Source organism: Panthera tigris, chromosome B3 (assembly GCF_018350195.1).
Source record: "Panthera tigris isolate Pti1 chromosome B3, P.tigris_Pti1_mat1.1, whole genome shotgun sequence".
NCBI classification, from domain to species: Eukaryota; Metazoa; Chordata; class Mammalia; order Carnivora; family Felidae; genus Panthera; species Panthera tigris.
Window position 1 is genome coordinate 31,497,435 of NC_056665.1, and position 15,082 is coordinate 31,512,516.

A 15,082-nucleotide genomic window follows, 5' to 3' on the forward strand; every position below is an offset into this window, starting at 1 on the left:
CACTGGGGTAATCATATGACTTATGGTCCAAGCCATAAGTCTCTGAGAGGAGAGTGAGAGGAGAGTGAGAGAGGGCACTTTTAATAGTCATACCAGTTCAGTAGGTTTTGTGGGAAAGTGTTGTCACCCAAACTAGAGTAGCCAAGGGCCAGGGAGCCAGGGGGCACTGCCCCATCTGAGCCCTGGATCCTGCAAACCAAGTCTGTCTGGCTGTCGGGGCACAGGTAGGAGAGGTGAAGGTGCTTAGGGTTCAGAGCTCAGTGTGGTCGAGGGCGAAGACACACTGGGAGGCAAGTCTCGGTGCTCCACATCCACTCACACCCTACTCTTGTTCCACAGCCTCACCCCAACCTCCCGCTACCGTGCCTCGTTGGTGCTATGTCCCCTCCGCAGGCCAGGAATACCCCTCCTCTACTCTTCTTACTCTACCCTCCAGCAGAGTCCCCTTACCTGCCCCCCACCCCAGGGTCTCAACTTTTTCTCAGCTCCCGGAGCACTTCCAGATTCCGCACAGGCTATGTTTGGGGCATCAACCCCGTCTCCACCGTGGGGTAGGGGTTTCTTGTGAGTCTTGCTGTCCCATCCCCCTACTACACTGCCTTCAGCAGTGCTGACCAAACACTCTTGGCTGGACCAAGACCCTCAGCCCAGAGCCCTTTCCCCCTCCTCACTGCCCCCCCCGCCCCCATGTTCCTGGTATCAGACCAATCGATTGCTAGGGAATCCTAGCCAAAGATCTTCTCACGCAAAGGCATGTAAACTTTGACCCAGGATGGGCTGTTCAGCTCCATGCCAAGGCTCTCTAGCCACCTGCCTTGCCTCCCTCTTTCTCTGCCTGGTGATTTGGAGGCCCCTTTGTCTTGTGGGCTGTTCACTGAGACAGGGCTTGCTGATGAGAAGTGCAATGCCTCCTGTCACCCCAGTGCTCCAGACTCTTGTCCAGGAGTATGGGGAAATGGGGGCCCCTGATCCAGGGGCTGAGCCTGTCCACCTTTGGACCCCTGAGGCTTTGCTGGTAATCTGGGATAATAAATCATGGTGGGTAGAGCCCTGGCCGGGAAGGAAGAGGCCAGAGTTCTGGACTCTGATTTACCACATGCCCTTGGGCCTTCGTTCTGGTGTCAGTCTCTCCAGCTCAAAGTGCCTGAGAAGTGGGAAAGAAATTGGCTTAATTAGCTAATGAATTTCTCTGGGGTCAAGAGCCCCTTAGAGAATGTGAGCAAAGCATCTTCTACCAAGAGGAGTTTGCTGGCTCCCTGGTCAGGAGCCCCAGCAGACAGTCTCCATCCCTGATGAGCAGGCTGCCATGATTTTCTAGAGCTAGGGCATTGGCGGGGATTCTGGGAAGCCAAAGGGAGAGACTGGGTTGCAGAGCAGGATAGGGATCTGGGGGTGCCTTGCTCTTTGCTCCCTTGTCACAGTTTCCATATGGGTTCTTTCCACTCTCTGTTGCTCCAGCTCCAACTGAGATTAAAGGACAGACCTTTACTGGGTGCCATGAAGCTCCTCAGGCTGAGCCAGCGGTACAAAGGTGGAATGAATGGAAGGATGCTAGGCAGAATGGAAGCCCATACCTCCCTTGTCTCCCGCCTGTCCTTTTGCTTAAATTCCACTATTATAGCATTAGGGCTCAATATCACCCAGGTAGGGGCGTCTGGGTGGCTCAGTCAGTTAAGTGTCTGACTTTGGCTCAGGTCGTGATCTCATGGTTTGTGGGTTCCAGCCCTGCATCGGGCTGTATGCTGACAGATCAGAGCCTGGAGCCTGCTTCGGATTCTGTGTCTCCCCCTCTCTCTGCCCCTCCCCTCCTCATGCTTTGTCTCTCTCTGTCTCTCAAAAATAAATAAACGTTGGAAAAAAATTAAAAAAAAATATCACCCAGTGGATCTAACTCCTTTACCAATTATTAATATCTTGCAAGGCCTTGACTTAGCAATCTGTTTCTCCCAGGTTGGTGTTTGTCTTGTGTTAGGGCATGGAGGCAGGAATGACGAGTTGGGTTGGGGTCCTAGCAGGGGTCAAGTGTTCTGAGAATCACCACGGGGCGGGGGGAGCGGAGTGTTGGAAGACCAGATCAGGAGACCCCAAACTAGCTGTGGGGAGGATTTGGGGTGGGGTAGGGGCTTCCCAAAGAAAGTGATGTTTTAGCTGAGATTTCAAATAGGGGAGATTAGAAGTCGAGGTGCAGGCCAGGTAGGTTCTGCTAAAGATTCTGGGGTTTGTTCAGATGGGGGCTACTGAAGGGGCATGGTTGTGACAATGAGATTTTCCATTTTTGGAAAGACCATTCTGGATCCAACAGGCTAGAGAAGGAATCGGAGGGAGCCACAGGCAAGTGGGAACCAGGTTTGGAGGCCATTTTAACAATAGGGAGCAATGCTGGGGTCCTGGCCAAAGACACAGCAGGGCTGGACAGATGTTAAGGTGGAGAAGTGTGTCCTCCACGTAGTCTATTCTCAGTACAGTAGCCAGAGTGATCTTCCTTGTCTCAGACCCCACAATGTGTCCATCTCACATGGAGGAGATGTTTCTAGTGCCCCTGGTACTGCTCCCTCCCAAAGACCACCCTTAGGGTCCTTTGAACTTGCTGTTTCCTCAGCCCCGTGCACTCTGCTTCCAGATATCGGTGCGTCTTGAGTCTTGATTCCACACACCTGCCTCTGCTCAGTGTCATTCTCTCAGTGAGGCCTTCTCTGATCACCCTATTTTTCTTAAAGTAGGTTCCACGCCAAACATGGGGCTTGAACTCTCAACCCCCGAGATCAAATGTCGCATGCTCCACCAACTGAGCCAGCCAGACGCCCCTGACCACCCTATTTTGAATGGCAATTTTCCCCAACGTGATTCCTACCCCTTCTTTTACTTTTCACCCTCTGACATTCTCTGTGCATTACCGACCCCACCCCACTCCGGGGGCCACCAACATAAGTTCCGTGTGAGCAGGAGCGGTGTCAGTTCTGTTCACTTTTATATCAGTCGCCAGCATCCAAAACGGCGCCTGCCACATAGTAGGGGTCTGGTAAATATTTGTCCAATGCGTGCATGAGTAGAGCGCAAGGTGAGGGAACCTCAGAGGGGAGGAGGCTCTGGTTTTGGTTGGGCCAGGGGATGGCGGTGCCATTTGCTGGGTTTGGGAGCACGATGGGGAGGGCGGGTGACGTGATTAGTTTGGGACAGGTTGAGCTAGACACGCAAATACAACTTTTTCTCCCTGCACATTCTATGGAGGGAGGCTTGGCAAGGGCGAGGACAGCGTTCGAGGCAGCCAGCCAGGCGTTGGGTCTGCGTGTCTGCCCCCAGGCGTGGGCCACGAATACGGACACACGCAGGCGCCTGCTTGGAGGCAAAAGCCCAGCTCCGCACGCAAACCTGGGCCCTTTGCACCGCACCCGCCCCCCAATCCGGTCGTGCACCCGAGGCTTCGCGGCTACTCCCGCTCCACCCTCACCTCCAAGCTCGCTAGGGACTGGCTCTTTAAGAGCCCCGCCCTCGACTCCCCGCCCCCTTCGCGTGACTTTGCCGGTACCCGAGCCTGGGAATTGGGCTGTTGGGTGGTTGCGCAGGTCTCCGAGCCCTTCTCACGCAACTCCCGGGCATCGTGCCCCCGGCCAGGTGGGGCAGGGATGGGCCGCGTGACCTCTGCCCCCTGGAGGGATGTACCAGACACGTGCACGCTAGCCTGGGGAGGCATCAGCGCCTGGCGCCCGGCTCCTCGGTCCCTGGGCCCCCTCCCCTGCCCGGCCCGAGGGTCCTCCTTTCCTCGGCCACCGGGAGCTAGCCGCGCAGCCCCAGTCGCCTCCCGATTTCTCCGCCCCGCCAACACGCTAGCAATCCCGGGAGTCAAGAGGGAACCTCGAGGGCGGGTGGGTCCCGGCTGGAAGTACCTCTGGTTTACAGTATTCCAAAGTGGCCCTAGAGCTAGTGAGAGCCAGTGAGCCCTCAGCGAGACTGCCACCGCAGGTTTCCATGCATTCCTGCCGGTCTGTCCGGGAGCTCAGACTTCAACTAGTCGCCCGGGCTCTGGGGGCTCTTGGCGAACGGAGCCAGCCCATCGGCGCCTCTGGCCTTCCGGCCCCGGTAACCTCGAGGCTGGGGTCGCCGCGCTTCTCACGCGAGCCCGAGCCCGGACTCAGTAACCCGGGGGAAAGAGGTCATCACACGGCAGCCTGGCCCCGCCTGCCAGGCCCCTGTCAACTAGTAGCGAGGGGAGGCACTTGCAAGCACTTGCAAGTTCCAGTGCATGCAAAAATTAGGGTGAGGGGTCCCCGCGCCCGGGGATGGAGGCCTCCCAATACCGTGTCTTCGGGGTGTCCTGGGACTTCTCCTTCAAATTCCCACCTCAGCGGGGCTCTGTGCTGTCCATGGGGTACCTTGGAACTGGGGTCCCAGGTGTCCCCAGCCCTCACCCCTTTACGTGCTGGCACTAGGATGAGGAGTGCCCATAGTGGGTTCTTACCTGTCCCTCTGAGTTCCCCCAATCCTGTCTTCTCCCCCACTTACCATCCCCCTTTCCTTCCCTTTCCCTCCCTCCTTTCCCTCCATCCTAGAGCGACCACTCCCCCCCCCCCCCCCCAGCCCGCCCCTTCCTCTGTCCGAGCTCCAGAGGGCGTGGCCAAGCGTGCAAGCTGTTTTATAAAGGTCGAAGTGACTTCACCCTCATCCTGAAGGTGACAGGTCTAGCAGTCTTCCCTGATCTTCTTTGGGGTCCTGGCTTAAGAGACCACGCATCTCAGCTGAGTTCAGTACTCCTCACAGCCACAGGTGAGTGCTGGGAGCTTATGGCTTGCCCTTTCCCAACAAAAAGAAAATTTTGATGCCTCCAGGTTTTCCTAGGTGGCCACCGGTCTAGCACCTCAAAAAAGGAGGCTAAGAGGATCCTTGGTGACCAGGCTCTCCAGCTCCATAGTGGGAAAACTGGGAAAACTGAGGCCAGGGGGAAGGGCAGGCATTGCCCAAGGTCCCACAGCTGGTGCCAGAATTCTAGATATTAGATGGCCCCCCTCCAAGGACTCCAGGATTTAGTCTCCAGCTCCATTCCCACTGACTCCCTGAATGCCCTGGGGCTTCCCCATCAGGGTCACCTGGGAGGCTGGGATACGGACACAACTGTGGAAAGCTGGGATCATGTGCAGCCCTTTTGTCAGGCGGTGTGATGAGAGGGCTTCTTCATGGGTGGTCAGAGTGGATGGAGGGGAAGGTTGGGTTCTTACCAGCTGTACCTTGCCTTGTCTGTAAGCTACGCCTGGCTGTCTCTACCCTCCCAAGGCATGGCTTGTTAGAGCCAAGATGTGCTGGCCAGTACAAAAGATGCAGATCTGAATAGGAGTCCCGGGCACTGCCCCGGGCCTTCCCTACCTCATCGACTGCCTTCTCTGGCTTGTACTGGGCAGGGGCAATCAGTGTGAAAGACTGCTAGCTGTAGAGAGCTGGACTATCAGTCCCTGAAAACTCACCAATCACATCTCTCTTGGCCTCTTACCATCTCACTAAGGCTAGAGGTCCTTGGGGCACCTGTGAGCAGAAGGGAACACTGTGGCACACCAAGGCTCATCCCTCGTTCACTCAGAGTCAGGGCTAGAGTGTGCTTTGAGATCCAGCTCCTCCAGGGAGCCGCCCTAGAGAGATGGCTATATAGGTAAGGTCGGATCCAGACAATCTTCCCATCCTGGGTAGTTCTCCTGTGGGGAAACCTCACTAGTCAGACCGTGAGGTTCCGCAGGTCAGATGTGGGTTTTCTTTCTCTGGGATCCAGCTGGGCACCCTGAACCGGAGATCATATCCTACCCCCTCTCTCAGGTGATATAACTGGAGCCCAGAAAGACAAAATGACAAGTCCAAGGCCATGCCATGGAACCTGGAATACTCAGTCTCCTCATCTCCAGTCCAGGGCACCTGGCAGATACCCCAGTCAGAGGCCAAAATCTTGAGGAGAATCCTCCATGAATTTGCGTACCCTTTCTAGAACAAGCCTAGAGAGAAAGTATTATCTCCACCTCTGTTAAATCTAGATTGATTCCTAATGTCCCTTATTCCAGTCTAGCATTTTCTTGCAGCCCTTATCTGGTGGGGGCTTTCCATTTTATTCTCTGCTCTCTGGTGACTGGTAAGTGGGGGAGGCTGAGACTACTCATTTATCGAGAACTGAGCCCAACAAAAACCCTGGCCTGGACCTCTGTGACCAGCAACCTCAATGTAGCTTGTCTCCAACTGCTTTTAAACTATGAGTCAGTTGAACTCAGAGAGCTGAGGCTTAGTAGTGTGGCTTAGGCAGTGGTCTTCCAGTCCCTTCTCCCCTCCCAAGGTCTGGTCTGGCAGGATTCCCTAGACCCTGGGAGTGAGCAGTAAAAAAACTGAAGGTTCTGAAAAACAAAACAAAACAAAACAAAACAAAACAAAACAAAACAAAACAAAACAAAAACACCTTTTCATTGATTAATCTGGCCACTCTTCAAAGGGAGGTTTCTGTGACAGGAGCTGAAAACTTACCAGGGAATTTTCCATAAGAAGTCTGAGTCCTGGCTCTGTTGGTGAGTGCTGGGTGACTTTAATCAAGTCAATGACCCCTCTGGAGGTCAATTTCCCCAAATGTGAAATGAGGCAAAAGAAGCCCACGATCTCTAGCTCTCCTGATGGCAGTGTTTCCCCAAGTGTGGTGGGTAGTATTCAAGGGGGTTGGGGGTGACATATATTGATTATGCGCTTAATTAGGGGAAAAAATCAAACCTGTTCTTTCACGCAGGTGTCTGTATGTGGAATCATGCTCAGTGGGTAGATTTAAAGTTGATTTTAGTGGGGTGTCTGGGTGGCTCAGTCAGTTAAGCATCTGACTCTTGATGTCAACTTAGGTCTTGACCGCAGGGTCTTGATCTCACAGTCGTGAGTTTGAGCCCAGCGTTGGGCTCCACGCTGGGCATGGAGCCAACTAATAAAAATTGTTTTTCTTCAGTTGGTTTTAGAAAAGCACAAAATAGGGGCGCCTGGGTGGCTCAGTCGGTTAGGCGTCCGACTTCAGCTCAGGTCACGATCTCACGGTCCGTGAGTTCGAGCCCCGCGTCGGGCTCTGGGCTGATGGCTCAGAGCCTGGAGCCTGCTTCCGATTCTGTGTCTCCCTCTCTCTCTGCCCCTCCCCCGTTCATGCTCTGTCTCACTCTGTCTCAAAAATAAATAAACGTTAAAAAAAATTAAAAAAAAAAAAGAAAAGCACAAAATAAATAACAGTACAGGTGCCATATGGGAATCACAGACTGATGTTTGGAAAACCCATTCAGCGGGTGGTGCAGCGGGATTCTGAAATTGGGCACTTGGGAGTGTGGATCCAACACTTCCTGACGGTGTGACCTTGTACAAGTTACTTACCATCTCTGAGCCTCACTGTGGTCCACCTTATAGGCGGTGGCCAGGACTGAATGAATGGCAGTGAAATTCTTGGCACACAGTGGCAGCTCAACAAACAGCTTCTCTCCTCTCCTCCTTTCCTTCATGTCCACTTGGCTGTTCTGGGTAGGAAGATTTCCCCTCTCTTTGACTAGCATGATGACACTTTCGGACGCTGGTTCCTCACATCCCCCCTTCTGATATCTTCATCTTTTCTTCTCGCCCCACCTCTCAGCAGCCATCTTGAGATCTCTACACTGATGATGTTGTCTGTGTTTGGACTCTCTGTCCCCATCTCGGCCACAGAGCTTCTCCTGGCCTCCTTTGTCTTCTGCCTGGTGTTCTGGGTGGTCAGGGCCTGGCAGCCTCGGGTTCCCAAAGGCCTGAAGAGTCCACCAGGGCCCTGGGGCTGGCCTCTGCTCGGGCACGTGCTGACCTTGGGGAAGAACCCACATCTGGTGCTGGCAAGGCTGAGCCAGCGTTACGGGGACGTGCTGCAAATCCGCATCGGCTCCACACCCGTGCTGGTGCTCAGTGGCCTGGACACCATCCGGCAGGCCCTGGTGCGTCAGGGTGATGATTTCAAGGGGCGGCCCGATCTCTACAGCTTCAGTCTGATCTCTGAGGGCCAAAGCATGACCTTCAGCCCAGACTCTGGACCGGTGTGGGCTGCCCGCAGGCGCCTGGCCCAGAATGCCCTGAAGAGTTTCTCCATTGCTTCAGACCCGGCTTCCTCATCCTCCTGCTACCTGGAAGACCATGTGAGCAAGGAGGCTGAGTACCTCATTGGCAAGTTCCAGGAGCTGATGGCAAAGGTTGGGCACTTTGACCCCTACAGATATGTAGTGGTGTCAGTGGCCAATGTCATCTGCGCCATGTGTTTTGGCCGGCGCTATGACCATGATGACCAAGAGCTGCTTAGCTTAGTCAACCTGAGTAATGAGTTCGGGGATGGCGCTGCCTCTGGGAACCCTGTGGACTTCTTCCCCATCCTTCGATACCTACCTAACCCTGCCCTGGATTTCTTCAAGGACGTGAATGAGAAGTTCTCCATCTTCATGCATAAGATGGTCAAGGAACACTACAAAACTTTTGAGAAGGTACAGGCTGGGGAGAGGCGGGTGGATGGTGGGGAGCAGGTAGGGTTGGGGCCAGAAGGTCAGACATAAATGGAGCAGTGGGGGGGGGGTTCTGGTAGGCTCTCAGGGACCTTCCTCCCTGGGGTTTTGAGGCCAGTGGTACAGTGAACTCCATCCTTGGTGGGGAATTAGAACTTTTCCTTGGCTAGCCTTTCTTTCCTTCTGTCAGACAGCAATATTTACTGAACAGCCAGTCTGTGCAGAACCCTAGGCCAGTTGTCCTGGGGACCAGGGAGAGTTAAAAAGTTGATCTCCTGGCCTCATGGGAGAGAGAAGGGTAAAGAGCATATCCAGAGGACACCTCTGTCTCAAGTGTCCCTTGAGTTGGGGCCACCAGTACTCTGGGCAGGAGGGAGCCTTGAAGAGGTGTGGGAAGCTGGGACGGCAGCCTAGGAGCACAGAAGTCACCTCTTGAACAAAGGTACTAAGAATGGTGAGGAACCAGGCCCAGATGGAGAGGTAGCTCTGGGTTTGGGATCTGGTTCATCTGTGGGCTTTCCCCACCCAGGGTCACATTCGGGATATCACAGACAGCCTGATTGAGCACTGTCAGGACAAGAGGCTGGACGAGAATGCCAATATCCAGCTGTCTGACGAGAAGATTGTTAATGTTGTCTCGGACCTCTTCGGAGCTGGTATGAGCTACCCCATTGTCCTTTCCTGTGCCCAACTGCCCTGACCTGCCAAGCACTTGATTTCTTTTCCCCTTTGTTTTTCCCTGGTCAGGATTTGACACAGTCACAACTGCCATCTCCTGGTGCCTCATGTACCTGGTGACGAGCCCCAATGTACAGGAAAAGATCCAGAAGGAGCTGGGTAGGTGGTGGCTTCCTTTAACAAGACAGAGGGTCTTGCCTCTTCCAGGCAGCCCCTTCATCCATGGTCCTTTATGTTCTACAGACACAGTGATTGGGAGGGCGCGGCAGCCCCGGCTCTCTGACAGACTCCAGCTGCCCTACATGGAAGCATTCATCCTGGAGATCTTCCGACATACCTCCTTCATCCCTTTCACTATCCCCCATAGGTGAGGCCCCGTGCATCCACTGCTCTCTGATCCTGGCCCTTCCTCCAGACCATGTACCTGATCAGGGCTGGTGGAAAGGACATGTATGGGGGGCAGGGAGATCTCTTTGTAGCCCTGAGCCTGACTGAGCTTCCTTCCTCCCCAGTACCACAAAAGACACAAGTCTGAGTGGCTTTTACATCCCCAAGGAGCGTTGTGTCTTTGTGAACCAGTGGCAGATCAACCATGACCAGTAAGTTGAGAGGAGGCAGGGGAAACCCTACCCTGTCCCAAGCTGTCCCTGGGCCACTTGCCCATCTCCTACTCTTTGGGGCTGGGGTTCAACCCACTTGATGCTTCGGAGCCCCCAGGCTACCACTTCAGCTGCCTGTCTCTGATTACAGGAAGCTATGGGGTGACCCATCTGAGTTCCGACCAGAACGATTTCTCACTCCTGATGGCACCATCAACAAGGCACTGAGTGAGAAGGTGATTCTCTTTGGTTTGGGCAAGAGGAAGTGCATCGGTGAGACCATTGCCCGCTTGGAGGTCTTTCTCTTCCTGGCCATCCTGCTGCAGCAGGTGGAATTCAGTGTGCCACAGGGCACGAAGGTGGATATGACCCCTATTTATGGGCTGACCATGAAGCATGCCCGGTGTGAGCACTTCCAAGTGCGGATGCGCACTTAGGGGTCTGAGAGCCCTGCAGCTTAGACTCTATCTACCTGGCCTGTCTGGGCAGCCAGGCCAGGGGGCTGACCTGGGGTCTGGGTGGGGGGAGGGCGATCTAAACCTTGGCCTGAAACCCACAGATATTGGTCTGGCTGAGTTTTGCTGTCTGGGCTGCAGGCAAGCATGAAGGATCATGCCTGCCCCCCACCCTGGACTTGCTCCTTTGCATATTGACCACAGACAATGGACACAGCAGGGGCCAAAAAAGGAGCAGATGGAGCCTTCCAGAGTTGTGCTTGAGGCAGGAGGCTTGGTAGGGTTAGGAGGTCCTCAGGCCCCTGGAAACCTTGAGGGAATTCTCTAGAAGCCTCTAAACCCAGCGGCTGGCTGGCTTTCTGTGGGGACTGACTGGTTTGAGAAACATTTAGAGCAGGCCACATCAGGGCCTGTCTAATCTCTTTGACAATTGGGAGCTGCCAAGAGTGAAGGGAAGAGGCAGCTTAGGCACAGAGGTGGTCTCCCAGATTGAATAAGGCTGAGCAGTCTAACCACATGGGTTTGGGACACTGCGATGCCTTCTTCTGTTCTCCCTGCAGGCAGGAACAGGGCTGCATCCTGGCCTCACAAGGACCCTGTTCCTGTCCAGGAGGGGCTGGGGGCTTGTGCCTAAGAGGAGCAGAGAACAGAGGGAGTGCCCAGATTCAGGCACCTGAGTCAGGTCTCTATGCCCAATATTAAAATGCCTTTAAAAAATGTTTATATGCAAGAAGTTTTATATTTTAGCCTGCATTGTACTGGCATGCCTTCATTTATCATACGTAAGAGCTTAAGAACAATTTATTGAGTGCAATAGAGAACATTGTAACCCAAGTATCCAGAAATGTGCAAGAAATTTCTACCTAAGCTAAATAAAGATATTATCCAGAAGTCCTATGGTGGAAATGTTTTGAATCTGGAATGAAACCATCACTCCTCTATATGCCCACTTTGAGCCCAGGCTCATGTTGGATTTTAGTGTGGGAGAAAGAAAAGGAAAAGGAGTCAGTGAAGAGGTGAAGCCATGGCTCTCAGGAAGCTTGCAATCCAGTTGGGGCGCAAGACTCTATCCCTACACTGTCTTTCTCCTTCTCTAACTGATCACACGTTGATGAAGTACATTCTGTAGACCAGGCACTGGGGGTATAAAGCAAATAAAACATGGTCTCTGCCTTCAAAGTCCTCCCAAACTGGTTGGAAGAACAAACTTACAAACACATCATGTAATTCATTGTGATTACAGCTCTATCAGACAGATCACCCAGGAAGGTGAGGCTCAGAGCTGGGGCTCATTGGGTGTGGAGAGGGGCTGCTGCACATCTTGGGGCTATCTATGCAGATCCCTCTTCAAAGAATGAGAGGCAATCTCACTTGGGTCTCATGGCATTAGATTCTCAAGTCCAACAGGGAAGACTCTAGTCACAGTGTGGGGGGAGAAGGAAGGTTCTCAGCTCAGAAGCTGTGGTCTGCTCCTCACTTAGTCATGCCCGGTTTAGGTCCTGCTGCCTTATTGGAACCCAAGGCTGGTCACAGTTGGAAAACGAGGCCTTTGGTCATTGGGCCCCACAAGCAGGCTGTGGCCCAGATTTCAACACTGAAAGTCCCTGTCCATTTGGAATGTCAGAGTAGTTAGTGGTACCCAGTATGGACAGAGGCTGGACCCACATAACCAGTAGCTGTTCTGACTGACGGACTGAGGGATAACACATCCTAGGATGTGACCTCCAGCCTAGCTTTTGTCCTCAAGCAACCAGCAGTTGCTATACAGGAGTAGATAGAGCCAATGTACCAAAAGCTTCAGGCTACTGCAAGGGACAAGCTGAAGTCAGCCGGAGCGAGCCTGCTTATGTAGGGAAATGAGGCATTTGGTGTCCAATCTTACTTGTATTGACTTATTTTTTTATTTTTATTTTTAACATTTTTATTAATTTTTGAGAGATAGCACGAGTGGGGGTTGGGGGCAGAGAGAGAAGGAGACACAGAATCCGAAGCAGGCTCCAGGCTCAGAGCTGTCAGCACAGAGTCTGATGTGGCCTTGAACCCCCGAACCTCACAGTTGGATGTTGGACGCTTAACCAGGACTGAGCCACCCTGGTGCCCCTTATTGACTTATTTTTTACTTAAAAAATAACTCGTATTGTATGCTATAACATAGATGAGCCTTGAAAACATCACATTAAGTAAAAGAAGCCAGACACAAAAGACCACATGTTGTATGATTCCATTTATATGAAATGTCTAGAACATGTAAATCTATAGGGACAGAAAGTAGGTTAGTGGTTGCTGGGGAGAGGGCGTGGGGGAGATGGAAGGTACAGGCATTTCTTTCAGGGGTGATGGAAATATTCTGGAAATAGATAGTGGTAAGAGTTGTATAATGTTGTGAATATACTAAAAACCACTGAATTGTGCAGTTTAAAATGATTAAAACAGTAAAAAAGAAAAAGTTTTCTGACTTTTGTTCTAAAAGAAAAGTGAGAGACATGGGGATAGCATATGAAAAACAATTTATGTAACTGTTCTCAGTAATCATATTGATAATGGTAATATTAGTATTTCTTTTTGAGACGATAGTTTAATGGGGGGGTAAAATAAATGAGTAATTAATAATGAAGATACCTAAATTCATCATCCTCATGCATTCTCACTCGTCACTCATTATTCATGTATCCTCAAGACTTAGGATTTTTGGTATGAAAAAAAGGTAGAGATATAATATAGAAAATGTTAAGTATACATATACATATATATGTACATATACAAGTGACTCTTGAACAATGTGGGGGTTCTGGGTACTGACTCCCATGCAGTAAAAAATCTGTGTATAACTTTGACTTCCTCAAAATTTAACTACTGATAGTCTACTGTTGACCAGAAGCCTTATCCATAACATAAACTGTCAACGTATGTTATAGGTATTATATAGTGTATTTGTACAATGAAGTAAGCTACAGAATAGAAAATGTTATTAAGAAAATCATAAGGAGGAGAAATACAGTACTGTACTGTATTTATAAAAAACAAAACAAAACAAAACAAAACAAAACTATGTATAAGTGGACCCACACAGTTAAAACTCCTGTTGTTCAAGGGTCAACTGTGTGTGTGTGTGTGTGTGTGTGTGTGTGTGTGTATTTCTACGTGTTAGAATCAATGACCAACTCATAGCAATGAGCATCCCTGATGCTTAGATTACCATTCAGGTAATCTCCACTTCTTGGAGAAATGATGGTTACAGATTTGAGGCAGGAAATATAAAAAATGAGCCCGGAACAGCTGCTCATACCAGACAGCAAAAGCCATAAAGACTACCAAGAGTGGATCATTCTATTCAGGAGCCAACTGAAAAGGCTCCAGCAAGCCAAAGATAGGGCAATTTGAGTGTCAACAACAATAATGACCATTGATTAAAATCTATCAGATGTGTTTGAATCCACGAGTTCATAAGCATCTATGTATCTATTTTTTAATTAGCTGGCTACCTTCGGAGGAACCAATTCAGTATTTTAACAAGAGAGAAACAAAGGCAAAATATTAAGTATTTATCCTACCTTTCCTATATGACCTATACCTACAGACAACCAAAAAGTAGATAAGAAGCGTCTCTTAAGTATTCCAATTGATAAATGAAAAAGAAATAATAGATGTCACTACTTTACAGCCACCAACAAATTAATGGATCTGGGCATTGCACCGAACAACTGCTAGCATCCTAAAAATGAAAGAAAACCAGAATATGTGCTTCCTGATGAAAGAACCCAACACTGCTAACTGTATTGCCAGAGGGATTGAACAAAAGTCTAATAACTTAGCTTTATCCAGCTTCCAGCTTGCAATTAATGTAGAAGATGAAGAAACATGCTAGACAGAAACATAAGTGTGCAATCAGTAAATTTCAGACCTTGGGATGCTACAGGTCTGAAAGCCTGGGGTATTCAACAGAAAATTTGTAAGGGAAAGAAAGAATTGGAGGGAAAACTTATAAATTAAAAGAGACTTCAAAGATGTATAGGGGTGTCTAGGTGGCTCAGTTGGTTAAAGGTTAAGTGTCCTACTCTGGATCTCAGCTCAGGTCTTGATCTCAGGGTCCTGAGTTCAAATCCCATGTTGGCCTCCATGCCGCCTACTTAAAAAAATATAAGTGTATAGAATTTTAAGAAATTAACAGGGATGCTTGAGTGGCTCAGTCAGTTAAGTATCTGACTCTTGATTTTGGCTCAGGTCATGATCTCACAGTTTGGGAGTTCGAGCCCTGTGTTTGGCTCTGTGCTGGCAGTGTGGAGCCTGCTTGGAATTCTCTCTCTCTCTCTCTCTCTCTCTGCCCCTCACCTCTCTCTCAAAATAAATGAATAAACTTAAAAAAATACAATAGGATCTGTTAGTTCCATTTATGGGTATTTGTTTGAAGAAAACAAAACCCCTAACTCAAAATATACATTCCCATGTTTGTTGTAGCGTTGCTTAATAAGGGCCAAGATATGGAAGCAACCTAAGTGTCCATTGACAGATAAATGGATAAAGAAGGTGTGTGTGTGTGTGTGTGTGTGTGTGTGTGTGTGTGTGTGTAAAGAGAGAGAGAGAGAATAGAAGAAAATGAATGAAATCTTGCCATTTGTAATGACATGGATGGACCTTGAGGGCACTATGCTAAGTGAAATAAGTTAGACAATGAAAGACAAGTACTGCAATGTTTCACTTATAAGCAGAATCTAAAAAACAAAACAAGGAAACAAACAAAACAAAATCCAGACTCCTCTGTTCTCTCCAGAGAGAACAGAGTAGTGGTTGCCAGACAGGAAAGGGGTTAGGGGTATGACATGGTGAAGGAGAATGTAATCAATAACATTGCATTGACTTT

At 50.4% G+C, this 15,082-nt stretch overlaps 1 protein-coding gene across 2 annotated transcripts; it reads left to right on the plus strand.

The window, feature by feature from the left end:
- Positions 1 to 4,640: 4,640 nt before the first annotated feature.
- Positions 4,641 to 11,604, plus strand: LOC102966263 (cytochrome P450 1A1). Of its 2 annotated transcripts, none has more exons than XM_007084593.3 (7): positions 4,641 to 4,761; positions 7,610 to 8,474; positions 9,022 to 9,148; positions 9,240 to 9,329; positions 9,414 to 9,537; positions 9,683 to 9,769; positions 9,921 to 11,604. In XM_007084593.3, the coding sequence occupies exons 2-7, from the start codon at positions 7,635 to 7,637 to the stop codon at positions 10,204 to 10,206; spliced, it is 1,554 nt and encodes a 517-aa protein (XP_007084655.1). In that variant the 5' UTR covers positions 4,641 to 4,761; positions 7,610 to 7,634; the 3' UTR covers positions 10,207 to 11,604. The 2 variants fall into 2 exon arrangements, with proteins under 2 accessions (XP_007084655.1, XP_007084656.1); XM_007084594.3 differs by having other exon boundaries at positions 7,613 to 8,474.
- Positions 11,605 to 15,082: the final 3,478 nt, after the last annotated feature.